We start from the raw sequence: 21,729 nt of genomic DNA, 5'->3' as shown, positions 1-21,729 counted from the left end.
GAAAGATGTGTACTTCAGATATGTTATCTTATGTCTGATTTGAATATTTGAAGAGCTAGTATAAAATAGAAATTGAAATTAATTTATCTTCTGTAAAACACGTGAGAGATATTCAGAGATGCTTAAAGACAGAATGAGTAATTTAAATATGGCTGTAGATAAGAATTTCCTGATAGGAGGGTTGATATTTACTTCGATGTCACCAAAAGAGGTTGTGGAATTTGTTTTTCTGGGATATTTAATTCATGTGGTTTAGGTATCACCCTATGTGGGGGCAGGGCCATGGATTTAATAATCTGATGTGAACCTGTAATATTGTGAGATCACAATTATCTTCCCGGTTCATTGAAATAATTGGTGTTATTTAGAAATTGCAGGAGAAGAAGCAGGATCTGGTTTTTTCCTTCTCTCTCTCTCTCTCTCATACACACACACACACACACACACACAGAATCAAAGGGGAAATATATCATTATTTTTAAGAACTTGAGTGCACATCATCCTGTCCTAACTGAAGTGATAGCACGAAAGCTGTCTGTGGTGGAAACAGGAAACATTAGTGATACATGCCAAGTTACGCATCTTTGTATCTTTCTTCAGGTTCAGCTCAATGTATGCCGATTCTAATTAGCACATTTTGTGCCTCAGCGAGTAGCTCCCCTTTAGCTCTGCTTGGAGAGTTTTTTTTTAGCTTCCATCCTGCTCATAAACACTGCCACCCCCTCCCTCCTTCTCTCTTTACAAATGTTACAACACAATCAGAAATTTCCTCTTTTCTTTCCTTCCTGCATTATCAGCAGGTTCCCTTGCGTCAGAAGCAGAGAAGGAAAACTCAAGGTAATTAGATCTCTTTTGTTTCTTTATCCCCTTTTTGTGTGCATGAGTGAGGGTTTTCTGTCCGATGCCTTCTTTGGGATCAGATTTTTGTCCGTCTTAATGCTAATATCAGAAGGTGGATGGCAGATTAAATTTTTGGTTGTTTTTGGATCGATTTTAAGAAATGACGGCATGCTGTTCATTTGGATTAATCCCTCGGGGTATGTCAATAAAGCTCAGAAAAGCCGGCACTGAGTGGGGAAGTGGCTGTGTTTCGGTGGGCATTAACCCTTCTCCATCTGTTGCATAAGGACTGCTATTATTTTGGAAGGAGCTGTGTTAGTGCAATGATCTGCCTGTCAGCCTCACGATTTTCATTTATTTCAACTTATTCTTGCTGAATAATATTCTTAGACTAACACTTGCATTCTAGTCTCATTGTTTCTTTGGTCCTATCTTGTACCTCCTAAGCACCAAATGAATGCTTAAAAATAAAATAAAGAAACAAGCCTTTTTTTTTTTTTTTTGCATTTACTGTGCATAAATCTTGGTAAAAAAATCCAACTCCCAAGAGGTAAACAATTAACAGTTACCTTTCACTCTGTCACATACACCAGGGTAATATGTTACCTACCTCTTCATATAATTGTTGCAGGGTTTTTCACGATGAGTCGGAGGAGGATATCCTGTAAAGACCTGGGACATGCTGACTGCCAAGGGTGGCTGTATAAGAAAAAAGAAAAAGGAACTTTCCTGAGCAACAAATGGAAAAAGTTCTGGGTAGTGCTGAAGGGAACGTCGCTATACTGGTACAACAATCAAATGGTGAGTCTACTGTCTTCCTCTCCTTTTCAGCCGCTTGGACAAGGGTGGATTAAAGAGCACTGAGGAGCAGGTGGGCCCTAAGGGAAAGTTCATTTTTATTTCTGGGACTTGGAATAGAGCTAATAAACAAATAAGTTCTAGAAACCATTCCTGATCCAAGAGATATGTAGGTTATTCTACTGTTATTTTATACAAGAGAAAAATCATCCTGCTTGACTCATCTTTGGTTGGAGAAGGGTGTCCCAATTTATATCCTCGCTGAAGGAGGGTTTCCGTGTCTATTAATGTTACTACTCCATGACAAATTGTACTCATTTCAGGATTTACATGGACAGCACTTTATCTGGAAACTTTGTGTTATTAAGATTTCTATAAAAAAAGGGCATCAGCTTTAAGACCTGTCGGGGGTGTAAATTGATTCAGTCCACAGAACGTATTTTCCTTTCTCCTTCTTTACTGTGTTCTCCTCTGCCCTTCTTTATCGGGTGGGTTGGTTTTGGACTCACTAACCTGCACTGTGTTGCCGACTGTTGGCTCTTGCACCTTGGCACGCTAAGTGATGGCATTAAAGAGGGATGATCAGACAACACTTGAAAAGAAAGTTGCCTAATTTATCTTTTTTTTTTTAAACAATTTTATTTTTATTTATTTATTTATTTTAAAGATTTTATTTATTTATTTGAGACAGAGAGAATGAGAGCACATGAGAGGGGGGAGGGTCAGAGGGAGAAGCAGGCTCCCTGCCGAGCAGGGAGCCCGATGCGGGACTCGATCCAGGGACTCCAGGATCATGACCTGAGCCAAAAGCAGTCGCTTAACCAACTGAGCCACCCAGGCGCCCTGCCTAATTTATCTTTAATCATCAGTACACTTCTGTGGTCTGCTTCACAGGCTAGTTTTCTGTTGGGAAGGGCTGGAAATAAAGTTATTGTTAGAAGGTTTGCTGATCTTTCCTTGCTGGAAACATTTTGAGGACAACGATGTAGTTGAATAGTGAATGAATAGAGATTTTTCATATAGTAATTCTTTCTACTAACCCCCAGTAGCCAATTGCTGATCTCAGGAGAGCTGGAGTTTCTTTTGGGGTCTAGTGAAGATCAGCAATGGATGTCCTTTAATCAATTAAGGGGAAATTACTTAGGGATTGCCCATAAGCAAGATTTTTTTTTTTCCACATGACACCATTCTTCTGAAATGGCTTGTGGATGCCCGTCATTCAAGCAGCAGAGCTTTAGAGCATGTAACTTCATAAATGTAAGTGCTGGGTGTAGTTTGTTGGTAAGATTTTTAGTAGATAAATTTACATTCATTGGCAATTAGTAAGAAATTTATGTTACCCATGTGCCCCAAGCCACCTGTCCTATAAAGGTTTGGTAAGACTGGACCCAAATGCAACTCCAGTGCTCTCCTCTTGTTTCATAATATTTTAGGCTCTTGCTTTTGGGTAGTTGTAGCAAGTGATAATCTGCATCTTTTATAAAATGAGAGGACTTATTGATACACCTTCTAACACCCTCTGGGAATTTCCAGAGGCTGTTGGAAGGATTGGATGTTGACGGGGCATGGCACATCGTGGTAAGTAACAAACTCAGATATAAGTATGGCATTAATTTTCTCAAACAAATTATTCAACAAATATGTTCTGAGTGCTGTCTGTCTTCATAGAATTTAAAGGAAGCCCCCTCTGAATCACACATAGTTACAGATTTGGCTGATGTGTCTTCATTGGCTCATTTGGCTAGAACTTCTCTCATAGCAGCAACTTACAGGACAGTTACCTATTTTGGGTCTTAGGAATCAACTGCTTCCATAGGGAGCAGAAGTGTCGGCTGAGACAAGATTTGAAAGAGGAAAAGGAGAGAGCATCAGACACACTCAAGCATCCAGTCCTCACTTGGCCCTCATTCAAATCTATAAAGCAGTATTCAGGTAGCAAATCATGTATTTAAATAGAGTTAGATTAACAACATTGAAGGGAGAATGAGTTTACTGTTATCTGGCCTTGGAATTACCCTAATAAACTAGTGGTATCTAACAGAAGGACCTTCTAACTCCTCAGTCTATGACTCTGTTATAGAGGAATTCTCTCTTTACGCACACACATACACACACCCCCACAAGAGTGAGTGTACATGCATACCCTGACATCTTAATTATATGTTTGTTACAGGGGGAAAAAAAGGCTACTCAATGAACACTTAATTAGCAGTCATATTCCTGGTATCTGTGTGAATGTCAACTGTGAAATAAGAGCCAAACACATATCCTCAAGCTAAGAACATTTATTTACTTTCTGCCACCCAAGGAATTCAGAGTAGCTCCCAAGGCACCTACGCTTAATGAGCAAACTTCTTGTTATTCTCCCTTCCCTAGTCCTTATTTTTTCTTCCATGGCCTGATGCTGGGAGGTAATGGAGCCAATAGCCGCCCAGCAAGAACCACCTCTTATTGAATGCCTACTGTTATGCTAAGGGATATGCTAGGTGCCTTTCACACATGCTCTTTCTTCTCAGAAACACCCTCCCAGGTAGTAATTGTCACCATGTTTTGAAAGTTGGGAAGGCTGAGACTCAGGGAGATGGTGTGCGTAGCCCCAGGTGACACAAGTAGTAAAGTGGGTAAAACAGATCACCTTAAGTCCCTTTGACTCCGCAGCCAGGCTTGTTGCCATATGCCGGCCTGACCCCATGCAGACACCGGGATAAATGACTGTTTCCAGTAGGGTTCTGAAGGAACAGCTCTAGAGATGGAAGCTAGGGCAATTCTTACATGAATGTAGGACAATCTCATGGGATCCCTTTGCTTGTCTCTATTGCTCTCTGACACTACCTGAGGAGAGGTGTCATCCTCACCATTCTGGACACGTCTCTGTTGTACTGCTACCCAGTGATGGAGGCATGGTGTACCTTCTTCCTTCATGACACTTTATGCTTCAGACAGTCCTACCCGGATTTCCTTGAGAAAGGTCAAGTCCAGACACTCAGCTGCCATTTTCACACCCCGTATTACGTGCTTAGACTGTGTTACAGCATGCAAGAGTGCATGCCAGGTCTTACAAAACCATATTCAAGTTTTACACCCATAAAAATCCAAGCTGGTCACAATCCTGCATTTGCAATCCGCACAACTGTTTTCCCTTTCCCCTTGGATAAAGTATAAATTTCTTTCCTTGCTTGTGAGAGTCTCCTGACCTGCATCTCTCTTATTGTGCCCCCCTCCCTTTCGCCACTCAACCTTCAACCACAGAATTTTTTTTTAATTCCTTGTTAGCATCACATATACTGACACTCTCTTTAAGCCTTTTCGCACATGCTGTTGCTCTGCTCAGAAAATTGTTTGTCTCCATGCCCAAGTCTTTCTCCCACACAATCCCACTGACCTCCTCAGAAGTCAAATTTTAGCTTAAGTAGCTTTTCTTCTACATGGTCTTACTTTATCCTCTGACCTAATTCAGAGCGCTTCTGCCTGTTCCCATAGGCAGCTTATCTTTTTCTCAGTTTTATACTCCTCTTTCTCTTTTGCATGTGTTTGTTAGGCTTTCTGTTTTGCATAACTGATAATCTCTGTAGGACAGGACCACAAGTATACTGTTAGTGCAGTGTCTGACGCTTACTAGGCACTCAATTAATATTTGTTGATTTCATATACTATATAAGGTTTAGGAGTCATCAGCATTTACATTACCCCTGGGAATTTGGAGAAATGGGATGGTTAAAGACTGCTTTTGATGGAAAGTAATTTTCCAGTGAAGAGATTTCCACTTGTATTCTTATAAATAGATAGAGGAAAAGCACAATTTGAGATTTGCTAGAAGGCCTCCATGATCCTAAGTAGGTCCTGCACATTTGCTCCCATTTGGTGACATTTTAGTAGGGGCTATTTTTCTTAAAGAGTATTTCTAACCATGTCTCCTAGCTGTAAACAAGGGTCTGTTGATCAAGATCACCATACTGGGGGCAGAAATGTAGAAAGGGAGATGGCAGGTTTCCCAGGGAAATCCCCTGCGCTCCAGCACTTCACCTGGATTTCAGGCACAGCTGGAGAAGTTTGGGACCAACTTCTCTCTGGTGAAGGAGGAGCAAAGTTCTGAGTGACTGTTTTCCTTCAGGCATGCCACTGTAAATTAGTGACAAGATAAGTCCTTAAGATGTTGTTACTTAGTTATTAAAACTATCTTACATTTTTAAGGTTTCAGATTTTCCCAGTTTTGCTATAACTTATTTTTCTTTTATAAGAATTCTTAATTAAAATCTTGCTTCGTCCCCTGGGAAATATATTTTGGATTTTATTTATACCCCAGATTATAAAGTAAATGTATATTATATAACTCATTTAAAATTAGTGAAGTTCTGAAATGTTTCTATTCAGAGAACATTTACTCATCTCAGCAGTGTATTTTCTTACTTTATCCAGTAGCATGTGTGGACTATTAAAATACATCAAGGGGATGTATACATTATGCTGGTATACAACTTGGAGGCATTGCCTAAACAATTTAGGCTTTAATTAACAAAGCACAGTTTAATATTAGTTACAGAGAATTGATTTAAAATTTTTTCTTTTTTTTGAAGATTTTATTTATTTGACAGAGAGAGACACAGCAAGAGAGGGAACACAGCAGGGGGAGTGGGAGAGGGAGAAGCAGGTTTCCCGCCGAGCAGGGAGCCCAGTGTGACACAGGGCTTGATCCCAGGACCCTGGGATCATGACCTGAGCTGAAGGCAGGTGCTTAATGACTGAGCCACCCAGGCTCCCTAAAAAATTTTCTTTTTAAGTGAACCCAACATGAAAAGTTTATCATCCATCCACCTACTCATCCACCTATCCACCCGCTTACTTATCCTTCTACCAGTATTATTGAGATCTTAAAAATAATTTGGACTAACAGTTGTAGATGCTGTTATAGGAATAAAAAATAAGAGACTACATTTCTTCTCTCTGTTAAGAGCTTCTAGACTGGTAGAGGAGAAAGCTGTGTAAATGACATAATCAAAGAAAGATTGATGAAAAAAATGGCTCTGAGATTGAGCAGTACAGATGAATTCTGTAAATTCTAGGGTAAGGGGAAATAGTTTGGGCCAAATGTGAGGGAGTTCTGCCACAGTGATTTTTTTTTTTTTTAATCTCTGGAAGTTTTTCACTCTCTCTCTTTTTTCCTATCTAGAAGGTATGTTTTTCCCTTTTTTTTTTTTTAAAGAAAAAAAAATCATTTTCCAAAGCTGTATGATTTCCTTGGTCAAAGATTTCCTTTCTGAGGTAAACACAGTTTTCACCAATCATAAAACATTATTTCTATGCATTGCAGTGAATATAGAAAATTTTCCGGGAGAAGGTTCTCTTAAGACCTGCCTTGGAAGACAGATTTTTTTTTTCCCCCCAGGGAAGTAGGGTGGGGGGTTGGGCATTCCAATCAGGGGACTTATGTGAACAAAGGAATGAAAATATAAATGAGCTGTGCCAACCCACTGTGTTGGGCATGATATTGAATTCCCATAACCTAGCAAGAGAGATATTATTATTCCCATTTTTCAAGGGAGTTTACTGAAGCTTAGGGAATTGAAGTAACTTGCTCGAAGTTGAGTAAAGAGCAAATGGCAGAGCTGGGATTAAAAAACAAGATCTGCCAATACCAAGGCCAGGCTCTTTTCCCTGGGCTGCTTGGTGTCCCTACTGAGAGGTGAGCCAGGGCTGGTACATGGGGGCATCAAAGGCACTGTTCAGGAATGCGGATTTGGTCCAGTGGGTAGTGGGGAGCCACTGTAGGTTCTTGAGTCTGAAAATGATCTAATGAAATTAGCAAGTGAAAATATTAACCTAGCAGTGATAAGTGGGATGTATGGAGAATAAAGGAGCTTCCAGAAGGTCAGTTAGTAGATATGACAAAATGCAGACACTGAGACAGGAACTCCTGGCCTGTAGTAGACACAGTGAGGATGTGGGACACGTTTAACAGTAAGAAATGTCTATCGAGTGCTTGGGTATAAGACACAAAACATTTGAGGCTAAAATAAGAATGATTCCAAGTTTTGGAGCCTGGGAGATTGAGAAAATAATATGAAAACTGAGGGAGGAAGAATATGGTTAAAAATGTGAATTTCCTTTAGACTCATTGTCTTTTACTGTTTTGGTCTTTTACTGTTTCTTTTAGTTTTGTACATTCTATCTTTGTATAAAATTACTAGAAACCTGCATTGTTGCCTAGTTAAGTAACTGTTCATTGATATCATTTGTTCTATTGCATCAACAATTCAAGGGAGGCTCAGGGCCCCTGGGCCTCACATAAAAACGGTGAATCGACCAACTCTTTATTTCATTTGAACTGATGAGGTTTGAGGTTAATATCTGGTTTAATACATATTATGCAGACTTTAACGTTTTTGAGAATCCTGTCTGCCTGCCCAGCTGTGACCTGTTTCCTCCCTCACTGTCTGAGTTCAAGCAATTGGGTCTGTATCATGTTTTGGTCTTTAGCTGCATTTGCGTTTCATGTGAATTTCAGAGGAAGGGATTTTTTTTCTTGGAATCAGTTTTATGAGAATCTCTACAGCAACGATCTAATCGGTTTTTAGATTAGGCAGAATTTACTTTTGCAGAAAATGATATTTGAAAGCCAGAATTTCTCTTTTTGTGAGGCAACTCCTCTGAAAGTTTCAGTGAATATAAAGTGTCTTTCTTTCAGATAAGAAAAATAAAGAATGAGTTCATTTTTCCTTGGAAAAAGACACTTAAGTCTTCTGCACCTTTCATTAGCAGTCACCTATTAGCATAGATTTTGGAAAAATGTCTGCATGGGTTTACCGTAGATTGGAAAAAATTTCTGAGGAATTTATGAATACTTCAATCAGAGGTGCTTATATTCTTTTTTTCATCTTTTACCCACTACAGTGGAGACAGCTGAGGGTATATTCTTTACATGTCTGGTCTAAACTGTGTCACTAGAGCTTAGAGCTAGTAGGTACAGAGTGGGCACCAGTATTGTTTGAATGAATTACTTATTATATTGCTTAATCATCAATTAGTTATGTAAATCAATTAATCAAAGCATTATTGAACACCTTATGTGTTCCCAGAATTATGCCCAAATGAGCTGCTTTATTAATAATGGGTGCCTAATTTATTTGAACTTCATTTATTGTGTTAATCAACAACCAACTTCTGAGTGTATCCTGAACAAAATTCCAATATTTAAAAATGTTTCTTCAGAGAAGGCAATTCAGACTAATTGTGTAAAATTGATGAACTCTCTGCCAACCTATGTTCCTAGAGTTTGTACTGGAAAGGGGAAATTGGAAGGTGTAATACTGACAGTCTACACAGGGCAAAATAGGATGTTTTAGCAGCTGTAAGTGAGCAGTTTACCTCAAGGTGACGACTCATGGGTGAAAAGGATTGTCTAGGGTACCACTGGAAAATCTGAACGTAAGAATAATTGAGGACTTTTTGAATTCTGTTACTTCCCTTCTTAAAATTTCAGGTATGTGGGAAAGATCTTTAAAGGGGACTTTGGTTTAATTTACTTATTGTCTCTGATGCTGTCTGTCGCTGTGTCCTAACATTTATTTTCCTTGGTAGGTCCCAGAATGGATTTCTAGAATAATGGTCTCCCGCTAAAGCTTTATGATCAGCCCAGTCTCTACTTGGGGCAGGCTGTTTTTAATAACTTATTGTTGCTCAATTCATATGATGTGGGAACAATGGCTTGTGTTGCCAATATGATTCGCCTTTAAAATCTTTCCAAACTTTACATAATCAATTGTGAAACACCAAGACTATGAAATCCTTTGTTTCTTTTGTCTTGTTCTCAGGAGGCAGTGATATGCTTGGGCACTGCCGATTTGGAAGAGGATACCAGAGTTAATGATGTAGGTTGGGTTGTAAGAGAGGACCATCCTTTAAGCTCACAGCACTGACTGATGTGCCCATGCAGGGGATGCAGCACTGTCCTTCCTCACATGCTTTTGCGGGTGTCTCCACGACTTCTCTCTGTTTTACTTTATCTGTTTTTGGTACAATCCATCTTCTTGCTTGTTGGAAATTTAAATTAATTTTGAAAATGCTTAAAAATTTTATAAAATAATATGTGTTCATTTAGAAAAATTAGAAAATAAAATTAAGCAAAATAAAAAAAAGAAGACAGCTAAGGAGGCAAACAGAAAGAAATGAATGAAGACCATTTACTTATTTATTTATTTATTTATTTTAATTTATTCTTTTTTTTTTTTTTAAGATTTTATTTATTTGACAGAGAGATAGTGAGAGCAGGAACACAAGCAGGGGCAGTGGGAGAGGGAGAAGCAGAGTCCCCGCTGAGTAGGGAGCCCAATGCGGGGCTCAATCCCAGGACCCTGGGATCATGACCTGAGCCGAAGGCAGACACTTAACGACTGAGCCACCCAGGAGCCCAGATCATTTATTTATTTAAATGAATCACAATCTTACCACCTTGAGGTGTTCACTGTAAGCATTTTGGTGTATATGTTTCCAATTTTTTCTATGTTTTCCAAAAATAAAATGATATTATGTGTAATATTGTAACTTGATTTTCTCCCTAAGCAATATATTATCAGTATATTTTCATGTCAACACATATACATCCACATCATTTCTAGTAGCTGTAATACATATAGTTATAACATAGTTTGTTTATCAATCCATAGAATTTAAAATCAGAAATGCCTTTTATTCTAAAACTTCTTAAAATAACTAACAAGTGATAGAATACATAAGCACACATATACTAACTTAAAAATAAAGTGATACATATTTTTAACTTATATGTATAAATATATGTATGTTTATATAGCCATTGGTATGTGTATAAATATTAATATCTGTATAAATATACTGATATGTGTGTATACATACATGTATGTATGTGTCTGTGTATATAACTTATAAATTCTTTTAAGCAAGCAGCAGGAAGTTGGATTTCACCAGCATGGTATAAGGGAGAAACATCACCTGGATTTTAGTCTTGCAGTTTCTTACAAAGTGGGGTACCCCAGGGTCAGTGATGTAACTCTCTATGGATCCATTTTCTTACAAGTACACTTAGAACAAGAACGATCTTTATGTAATTCAGAGCAACTTTGAGAAGATCAAATGCACCTGAAAACAACAACAAAATCAAAGGAATACACAAAGAAAGACAATTTTATATATGCTTACGTGAGATGTGCTTGCATAATACTGTGATTTGGGGTTGTAAAAGAATTGGGCTAAAGGTTTTTAGACACCAGAAATGGTTTCTTTTGGCAAGAATGGCCTATCCTGTGCTGGAGATTCTAAAAAATGCCCCTACTAACCCTGTGCAAAAGTTGATTTAAGCTATAAAACAGAAGAGTGAACTAGAAAGCCCTGGAGGATTCTTCAGCTTGGTAGCTCCTAACCTGGAGGAAGAATTCAGGTAATACATGATTGTGTGGTGAGGCTTGTGTGCACATTTCCCAAGCAATAGAATGACACGAGGCCCATGGGATGAGCTGAACTTTTGGTTACAGCTGAGGATTTTCCTGAGAAGTCATTATTTGCAGATTGATCATCCTTCTGGAGCAAGCTCTTTGAAGGGCCAAGAACCCAGCTGCTTCTACAGAAAAGCTCACTGGTGAACTCATCAGTCATGGTGCTGCTGTGTTTGGGCCCCCCTTAGAGCGCGTTTCAGGAACATTTCAAAAGGAAACTATGCAATGGAAATTAAAACAAAAAATGAATATGTTTTTTAAAGATTTTATTTATTTATTTGAGAGAGAGAGCGCACACCCGAGAGAAAGAGAGCGAGAGAGAGAGAGAGCATGCACGCAGGAGCAGGGGGAGGGGCAGAGGGAGAGGGAGAAGCAGACCTCCGCTGAGCAGGGAGCCTGATGCGGGGCTCGATCCCAGGACCCCGGGATCATGACCTGAGCCGAAGGCAGACATTTAACCGACTGAGCCACCCAGGTGCCCCTAAAACATTGAATATTTTTTAAAGGAGTCAGAATTTAGGAGAACGTGTTTGAAACAATGTCTTCAAAAAAGACACACGGAAATAACATGCTATTGTCGAAGATGTCCCTGGATGTGCAATCAGGAGGACAGGTTCTACCCTGATGCTGCAGCTAGTTAACACTTTAAGCAAACCACCTGCTCTCTCTGCGCCTTCTTCCTTTTCTGTTTCACAGATATATGAATAGATGGCTCTCACTTGTGAAAGAGATGGTGCTCATTAACAACACGTTAACCAGGATTTTCACTTTGTCTTTTGAAAATTATTGTGGTAAATTCATTTTCATTTACTGACAAATGAGTTTTGCAGTATTATCTTTAAAAAATGTTTTAAATTTATTTTTTTTTTGTTTTTGAAGACTTGTAGTGAAATACACATAACAGGAAATTTCCCATTAATCATTTTTGAGGATATAATTCAGTGGCAAGAAGTATATTCACATTATTATACAACTGTCTCCAGAACTCTCTTCATTTTACAAAACTAAAACTCTGTACTCAGTAAAGAGTAACTCCCCTTCTCTCCTTTCCTCCATTTCTGACAACCACCATTCTACCTTCTCTGTGAATTTGACTACTCCAGTACCTTCTATGAGTGGAATCACACAGGGTTTGCTCTCCTGTGACTGGTTTGTTTCACTCAGCGTAATGTCTGCAAGGTTCATGCCTTTGTGGCATGGCTCAGATTTTCCTTTCTTTTTAAGGCTGGAATTCCATTGTATGTGCATACCACGTTTTGTTTATCCATTCATGTCTTTTGATAGACACTTTGGGTTGTGTCCACTTTTCGGCTGTCATGGACATTAGTGTACAAATATCTCTTTGAAATCTTGCTTTCAATTTTTTTTTTGTTATGTTCCCAGGAGTGGGATTGCTGGGTCATATGATAGTTCTATTTTTAATTTTTTGAGGAGCTGACATACTGTTTGACATAGAGGCTGCACTGTTTTTGCATACCCCTCCAATAGTGTACAAGGGTTCCAATTTCTCCACATCCTCAACAATTGTTATTTTCTGTTATTTAAATTTTTAAAAATTTTAATTTTATTTATTTTTTAAATATTTACTTATTTATTTGAGAGAGAGCATGTGAGGGGGAAGGGCAAAGGGAGAGGGAGAGAATCTCAAGCAGACTCTGCACTGAGCGCGGAGTCTGATCTCACAATCCTGAGATTATGACCTGAACTGAAATCAAGAGTTGGATGCTTAACTGACTGAGTCACTCAGGTGCCCTCTGTTTTTTAAAAAATTTTTTTGATAGTAGCCATTCTAATGATGTTAAGTATTATCTCACTGTAGATTTGATTTGCATTTCCCTAATGATTGTTAACCTTGACCATGTTTTCATGTGCTTTTTGGCCATTTGTACTTCCTCTTTGGAGAAATATCTTTTCCCATTTTTGTTGGGGTTGAGTCATAGCTTAATGGCCCTTATGAGACTCATGAAAACAGTTTGAAGATATTTGAAAGTTCGTGAAGTATTGGAAGATTTAATATACATTGTATGAAGACAAGATTATGTATTATACTGACTGTGATTTTAAAAGAACCAACCTTATTTTTTTATTTTTCCTAAATTTCTAATTTTGAAAGAGAATGCACCAGATTTTTAATTTTCCTGAATGGTATTCCTTTATTTACTCTTCCCTCACTCTTGCTCTAACCATGGATGGTAGATAACGTTTATTAGATAGCAGGATATGCAATTATTCTGTAATAGTGAGATTTCATCAAATTTTTTCATATTCATTTAAAAACTTTTCTTCCTATGTGGTGCTTTCTCTTCTTTCCTTCCTTCCTTCCTTCCTTCCTTCCTTCCTTCCTTTTTCTTTCTTTCTTCTTTCCTTCCTCCCTTCCTCTCTCTCTCTCTATTTCTTTCCTGCTGAAGACACCAATCCTATGTAGGTGAAAATTATTTCTAGGGTTTTAAAGCTTCTGAAAGGTGAGAGAGGATGTGGACAGAGCCAGATCATGAAGGGCCTTGTGTGCTCAGGATTTTATATTACAGAGAACAGTAACACAAGACTCTTTTATATGGTGAGGTTTCTGTCTTAATTGTTTTTAAAATGATATTTCAGAAGGCAATAACTATTTTCATATGTCAGACTACCAGAAAGTTCACTAGTAACTTAATTTCATTTAAAATGTCATTCCGTAAAAAGAGAATGGAAGAATATGGTAAGAATGCTAACTAGGCGACCTGATTTACAAATCATAGAATAGGATGCCGGTCACTTCTTGTTCACCACTGAAATGTGACCTAATATGATAGTGAGGTAGTCATAGCCTTGGGTGGTACTTAGGAGGAAATAATGAAGAGGGATTATGATGCCAAGCAGATGGAACCATGAGTAGAAACATTTCTGTGAGAGAAATGGCATCCTGTTATAGATTTCCCAGAAGCAGACCCTGGGATGAGGATTTGGGTACAAGTAGTGTATTTGGGAAGTGATACCAGAAATACTTGGAAAGGGAATAGGGAAGTGGGGCAGGGTGGAAAGTTAGCTGGTAAAACTCTCCTTTGGGGGTAAATTAGGACTGGGGAACGGAAGCCCAGTTCTGCTGGGGAACTCTGAAAGCCTTTAGAAAACACGCACCTCCGAGTTTTCTCCCCAAGGGGCCAGGAGATGGGGCTATTTAAACACCGAGTCCCATCAGTCATGGCTGGAGGGCTCATCCTGAGAGGTGGAATCTGGCAGCCAGAGAAGGCCTCCCACAGAGAGGTGCAGGTGCTGTCGGTGGGGAGTCTGGCCAGCCTGGCCTGGCGGTGAGGAGGGGGGCACGTGGCTGGCTCACCCGCAGCATCTGCTACAAGTGGTCTGTGGTTTGCTTCCTTCAGATGGTTTTCTCTCCTCCTTAGAGCATCCTCCGAACCATCACGATGATCACCTGCAAAGTTTCAGTCCATTTTTTATAATTCAGGCTGGGAATGTGTAGGTTTTGTAGGAAATTGAGTCTCAGTGTTTCTTAAACACATCTACCTAATATTTTCTATGTGGAATATCTATTTCTAGGCATTTGTAAGAAGAGTCTCTTTGCATTAAAATCTCATTATATTCATAAGGTAATGTTACATAAACTCAAATGCAATGAGATTTTAACAAAAGCATAACCTAGGTAATATATGAAGGATAGGGGCGCCTGGGTGGCTCAGTCATTAGGCATCTGCCTTCGGCTCAGGTCATGGTCCCAGGGTCCTGGGATCGAGCCCCGCATAGGGCTCTCTGCTCGGCGGGAAGCCTGCTTCACCCTCTTCCATTCCCCCCTGCTTGTGTTCCCTCTCTCGCTGTCTCTCTCTCTCTGTCAAAATAAATAAAATCTTAAAATATATATATATATGAAGGATATAGTGAGCTTGCTAGCATTATGGTTATCCAAAGAATTTAAAATATTTTTTAAAAGATTTTATTTATTTATTTATTTATTTATTTATTTATTTATTTATAGCATGAGTGGGGCCAGGAGCAGAGGGAGAGAGAGAATCCCAAGCAGATCTGTGCTATGGAGCCTGTAGCAGGCCTCAATCCCAGGACCCTGAGATCATGACCTGAGCTGAAATCAAGAGTCGGATGCTTAACTGACTGAGCCACCCAGATGTCCCTAAAATATTTTTTACAGCGATTAATCTGATGCAAAGAAGACAAGGGAGAACTAAGACATAGAGACAGTTACTCAGAGGGCTCAGCTGACAATGGACAGAATAAAAACTTATTTTACTTCATCTTTCTCTTTCCGGATCATTCTTTGTCTTTTCTATTCCTTTTCCCCATTCTTATCATTGATGCCTGGGAATTAATGTCAATAAAATCTTAATTTTTAAAATAACTTGAACAGTTTTACAGCATGACCTGCCTCCGTGTTAACTCTAGTTAGCCTCGATCTGGTTTTATCTGCCTTTTCATTGTGTGGACCCTGGCCCGAGAGGTTACATGCTCTGCTTGAGATCACACAGGCAGGGGCTTGCATTGAAATATTCTGATTCCAAATCTGGGATTCTTCTTCTGTGCATCCATCGACTGTAGATTCTCTTCTATTTTAGCTCCTGATTGAGACCGTTCCATCTCATATTTAGAATTAGTTAACCGATTCCGGATTAGTTAACCGGTTCTGGTCTGAGTTCTGTTTCTTTAACAATAACCCTATAACTTTCCCATTTTATGATGCCTACCTAGTTTGGTGACGAGATTAAAAACCAATCAGTTTCATGAATTCTGACACTCAGATGTGATTAATTTCCCTCCACTGGCTAAGAAGGTAGTACCTCGATGGCCTATAGTTAGCACTCAGTAAGTGTTAGCTATTATTAGATGTTTCTCAAGTTTATCATGTTCCTTAACAGGATTTCAGGCTTCGTCACTGCCAGGCCTACTTGCCATATCTAGAAGAGAGGAAGACAATACAAAGGCAAACATCATTTTTTCTTGCTTCCCTTGCAGTGCTTGTCACAGCCCAGTGCTAATAAGCTCAGCTGTCTGCCTGCAGGTCCAGGTAATACTTGCAGAATGTGCATGCGTTTCCTTTTCTGAAAGGAAGAGGAAGATGAGCTGCTTATCAGAACAGAGCAGCGTGGTGGCCTCTAGCGCAAGCAGAGAATGAGGGAGCCTTGGGGTTCCATGCAATTCTTTTATGTGTGTGGGGGGAATGTCAGAAGAAACTACTTAAAACTATCTTAAAAAATAGCAGTGTTGCTACTAAAAGTCCCTAGCCTATGTTCCACCCACTATGTATAGTCAAAATTCTGGGCTCTAAGGTCTCTTGGAGTAGTTGTTATAATTTGTGTGGGGTGACATCACCATGTTTAGATTCAGTTAGGTTCATTTGTTTCTGTTTGTTTTTAATTTTGGGAATTGCTTCATTTTTTTAGTTTTTTTTTAAAATAAAAATCATCTACCTAATTCCAAAGTCAAAACTGTTAACAAATGAAGACCAGATAAGTCTTGCTCTCATTTCTATTTCTACCCTCTCTTTTCCCTCCTTTTATGTTTGCATTTCCTGCATGGTTTCCTTCTACAAATATAGGCAAGTATGTTTGCGGAGGCATATACTATCTCTTTTTGTACATAAAATTTGCATACTATATCTACCATCCTGTATCTTTTTCTCTTACTCTGTCTGGGAGGTTACTCTATATGTATATTATGTTATTCATTGCATGTGGATGCTGCAGTGTAATCAACAGTCTCCTGATGATACACATTTGATTCTTTTGTTCTTGCAAATAATGTTGCCATGCACATGTTACTACACATATTTATATTTAGGACAGATCCTAAATGTTGAATTTCTGGGTCAGAGGGTAAATACAGTTTTGCCAATTACTGCCCAGTTTTCTTCCATTGGGTTCCATTCTGCACCACCACCAGCCATGTATGAAAATGTCTGTTTCTCTTTAGAACTGGAGCTTTCACAATTGATTGTAGGTTCTCTTTTCTTTTCTTCCATATTGGTTTGTATTTTAGAGACTGTAATTCAGATTTTATTAGTGGTCACAAGTCTGTGTGTACTGTGAGGACTTAGTAACAACTGTTCAAGATGACATGAGAAAGGATGGCTCTGCTTAGAGGTTAGATTTTGCCTGTTTCCAGCATGCTAGGGGTTTGAGGGCAGAACTGAGCAACCCATGGGTTTATTTAGAGAAAATGGAGTTTTGCAGCTTCTCTTGATTCTGATATTCACTGGATAACTTCACTTAAACGTTTATTACAAGTCATTGCAAGAACGTTAAATCCATATTCACATGTAAAGACAAAAACATCTTACAAAGAAACATACATTTTGTTTTCTAAACTATTTTTTTTTCCTCCAATTTAAGATTCTATTCATTTAAAGACCTACAGTTTATTTAATATCAGGTTTTGGGGGGAAGTGAAGCACTAAAAATACTTATAGAATCTAAGGTGCCTCCTGATTTCAGAATTATTGAAGTGTAAAAAATTCAGGTTTCTTAGAATCAGAGAACTATGATTCCATTGAGAATAGAGAGATAATTATACTTTTTATTTTTAACCATGAAATGTATAATAGTTTCCTATATCACACTTCCTTTGTTTCTGGTTTGGTCTTCTTTAACCTACTTACTCTGGAATATATATATCACTCTTATTTTTCTAGGTCTGTCCTTCTACCTTTCTGATATATGTAGATACTTATGAAGTAATTTTGTCTATTTTGAAAGGTATTTGTAGTATGAAAGAGCCAAACATTATCGATGGCAATGGATACTGATGTTTGCATTTAAATATTAAAATTTGGTGTCCCATTTTAATTAATTTTCAAAAATATGCCCAAAGTGTGGCAAATTCTATATAAAATATCTTTGTCTCTAAAATTCCTATAGTCCAAAACTGAAGCCATAATTTAGCTTAAGCCATAGAATATGGGAAATATTAAAACAATTTTGTCTAAAGTTTGAACAAATCACATTGAGTCACCAATAGGAGCATCTGAGTCCTCATATTTTACCTTCTTTCAAGTCTTACTGATAGCCAAAGAGGAGGGAGTTCATTATGGATTTCTAGTCCCCAAACTTTCCTTGCATCTTATATTTTTATTTATTTATTTATTTAAAAGATTTTATTTATTTGACAGAGAGAGACAGCGAGAGAGGGAACACAAGCAGGGGGAGTGGGAGAGGGAGAAGCAGGCTTCCCGCGGAGCAGGGAGCCCTATGCAGGGCTCGATCCCAGGACCCTGGGTTCATGACCTGAGCCAGAGGCAGATGCTTAATGACTGAGCCACCCAGGCACTCCTGCATCTTATATTTTTAAAAACAATTTTATTGAAATATATTTGACGTATGGTAAGATTCACTCTATTAAAATCTACAGTTCAATAGTTTGGGTAAATTTACTGAGTGATGAAGCCATCGTAATGAATCAGGTTTAAATAATTTTCATGACATCAATAAAATCCTTCATGCTTATTTACAGTTAATCTTCACTTCCAAACCTGACTCTAGTCAACCCCACTATTTTACTTTCTGTCTCTAGAGACTTGCCTTTTCTTTACATTTCACATAAAGGAATCGTACAGTAATATGTGGTTTCTTATTTCTGGCTTTCACTCAGCATCATGTTTTCAAGGTTCATCCATCTTTTAGCATGTGTCGATAGTTCACTAGACAATATTCCATTGTATGAGTAGACCACACTATTTATTTACCCATTGATGGATATTTAAATTGTTCCCAGTTTTGGGTTATTACAAATAATACTGCTGCAAATATTTGCATGCACTTCTTTGCATGGGCATAAGCTTTCATTTTTCTCGTATAGATACCTGGGAGTGGAATTGCAGGGTTGTATGGTAATAATATGTTTATGTGTTTTAAAAATTGCCAAACAGTTTTCCAAAGTGACCTCTGCATCTCATTTTAGCACTTTCTTTATTGTCAGAGGAAAAAGACAATGTTCCTGTCATTCATTCATTCATAAAACTCCTTTCTTTATTTCACATGTATTGACTGCCTACATTGTCCCAAGTATTAATGATATAACAATAAATGACAAAATCATTTCCTTCAAAGTGCTCAGAGGCTTTTGGAGAAACAGAGAAATAGATAACTAAATACAGGAAGAGAAGTATAGAAGGAAAGCCTGCCTCTGGGCACAAAGAGGAGGAGACTTATTCTAGGCTTAGAGGAGCAGGGGAAAAGTTTTGGAGAAGGTCATACCTAAGTTGATTTGTGGAGCTATATCTAGGGGAGTGAAGTTGGAAGGGCATTATAAATCTCGGAGCAGAAGGGCAACCTGCCCTGTTTATAGTCAGAACCCCTTTACTCTGATCAACTTTATTTTTTTCCATAGCAATTATTGCCTGCAATGGGCTATGTAATTTATGTTGATAAATGTGTTTATATGTTGAGCTATTGTCTGTTTTCCCTCAAGGGTAGAGATCTCTGTCTGCTTGTCCACTAATACACCCCAGATGTCTGACACAGTGCATGACACAAAGAAGGTACATATTAAATATTTGTTGAATAAATGAATGGGTAACACTAAGAGTTTTGATGAAAGTGTGTATTTAATGCTGTTTAATACAGCAACTGAAGATTAGATCCCACTGAGATGAACAAAATCAAAGTTGCTGGGGAAAGTGGATGGATTCATATGTGAGGAAGAGTAACTTTAAGATTGTTGAACATCATACCAGAAATGGAATAGCATTGTCTCACTTCGGAATTTAAGATAGACTTGGTAAGGCGAGACTTGGTAAGACAAACCAAAGGATGGTTTGATACCTCTGGCAAGAGAATAAGATTTTTTTTTTTTTTAAGATTTATTTATTTGAGAGAGAGAGAGGAGAGAGAGAGAAGCACAAGAGTGTGTGTGTGGGGGAGGGACAGAGGGAGAGGGAGAGGGAGAGAGATAATCCCAAGCAGACTCCCAGCTGAGTGTGGAGCCCAACGTGATAACCCTTAGATCATGACCTGAGCTGAAATCAAGAGTTGGACCCTTAACTGATTGAGTCACCCAGGCGCCCCAAGAGAACAAGATTTTTTTACATTAGGATACAGAGGAAAAATTGCAGGTACTGATGCAGAACTTTCAAGTAACTTTTCAGAAAGTTACGAACTATTGAGGAGGAAGGATACATTTGAGAAAAGTTATTTTGGTTAATATAACAAGGAACAAGGGATGTGAGGGGGTAGGAGGAGAAGAAGGAGGAGGAAGAGGAGAAAACTGTCATTCCTTTAGGATTTTCCCAATGTGATTGTCATTTTTAAGGCATTTTTGCAAGTCAAATAGGCAAAGGCAGTTTTTGACACAGTGATCTGTGAATTTGAATGCAGCTTCAATGTCTTCAGTACAGTAAAAAAAAAATGCCTTTGCTAATGAAGGAAGGATTTACGGAGGAAGAACTAAGGTATCTTTTACTCAAATTCATTTTGGTTCTTAGTTGAAGGACTCTCAGCCGTTTCAGTCGTGCAGAAAAAAATTCCACCGAATGAAGATTTATAATTGATTTATATTTCAGTTTTTGTTGATTGACTTTATCTTGTTATCATCTAAGATGGGCTTTTTGTTCTGAAAATAAATTGTCTGCAGAATAATAATGCCATAAATTTGGTGTCAATTCTAATTCAGCTCAAATGGAAGCATAGTTTTTTCTTTGTTTGAATTTTTTGTTTATTTTTGGTTGAGTGAGGGGCCAGGGGGATTGGAGGAAATGAAATTGTGTAATGAAGCAGGCCTTGATCATGAAGGGCCTTACTGCTCTGCTGAGGCACTCAGACTTGGCCCAAGGGCCATTGGGAACTGTGCAGGATTTTAATGAGAGAAGTGACATGAAGTGTGTTCAAGGAGTCACGATTTGCTGTGACTGTGATTTGGACACCAAATTGGAAGAAAGGACAAAATTAGAGGAAGATTGAGAGCAGTTTGCCAGACTTCACAGTAAGTGAGGTGAGAATCAGTGGTGAGCTGAAGGAGGTGCGAGGTGGTGCACAGAAGGAATCCCGGGACAGAGCAGTGCCGATACATCTCCGTGATGACTTACATGCATGCTAAGAAGGGAATGGAAGAGTCAAAGATGTCTGCCACATTTCCTTTCTTGACAACAGGATTGCAAGTGGTATCATTCAATGAAGTAGAGAACACAGGAGAAAGAGGAGCAGGCATTTTGTTGAATAAGATAATAAGTTTGGTGTTGATTTGTCACTCTTTGGGAGTGTCTTAGTTTGTACAGCTATGACAAAATATCTCCAACTGGTAGCTTAAACAACAGTCATTGATTCCTCATGGTTCTGGAGACTGGGAAGTCTAAGATCAAGGTGCTGACAAACTCTGTCTGGTGAGGGCTTTCTTTCTGGAATGCAGATGGCTGCTTTTTTGCCATAACCTTACTTAGAGGAGAGAGAGAGTTGGGGGGCTCTGGTCTTTTCTTCTTTTTATAAGGGCACTGATCTGATCATGGGGGATTCATCCTCATGACTTCATTTAAAACTAATTACTTCCCAAAGGTCCCACCTCCAAATACCATTACACTGGGGCTTAGGGCTTCAGAATAGGAATTTGGGGTTCACGGAAACAAATATCAATCTGTAACAGGGAACCTATGGAATACTCATATGAACAGATATGCTAGGCAGCTGGATCTCTGGGACAG

General features: G+C 38.6%; 1 protein-coding gene across 4 annotated transcripts in view; it reads left to right on the top strand.

Moving 5' to 3' along the window:
- IPCEF1 (interaction protein for cytohesin exchange factors 1) overlaps positions 1–21,729 on the top strand; it is a 183,616-nt gene that overhangs the window by 107,992 nt on the left and 53,895 nt on the right. For 3 of the 4 annotated variants that reach the window (XM_034991069.1, XM_034991068.1, XM_034991067.1), the window contains 2 exons: positions 798–837; positions 1,472–1,641. In XM_034991069.1, the coding sequence (XP_034846960.1) occupies positions 798–837; positions 1,472–1,641 (210 nt within the window). The remainder of the gene's footprint in view (positions 1–797; positions 838–1,471; positions 1,642–21,729) is intronic. The other variant, XM_034991070.1, reaches the window with a different exon arrangement.

Source organism: Mirounga leonina, unplaced genomic scaffold, assembly GCF_011800145.1.
Source record: "Mirounga leonina isolate KUSES-001 unplaced genomic scaffold, KU_Mleo_1.0 Mir_53, whole genome shotgun sequence".
NCBI classification, from domain to species: domain Eukaryota; kingdom Metazoa; phylum Chordata; class Mammalia; order Carnivora; family Phocidae; genus Mirounga; species Mirounga leonina.
This window is presented reverse-complemented; position numbering and strand designations above follow the sequence as displayed.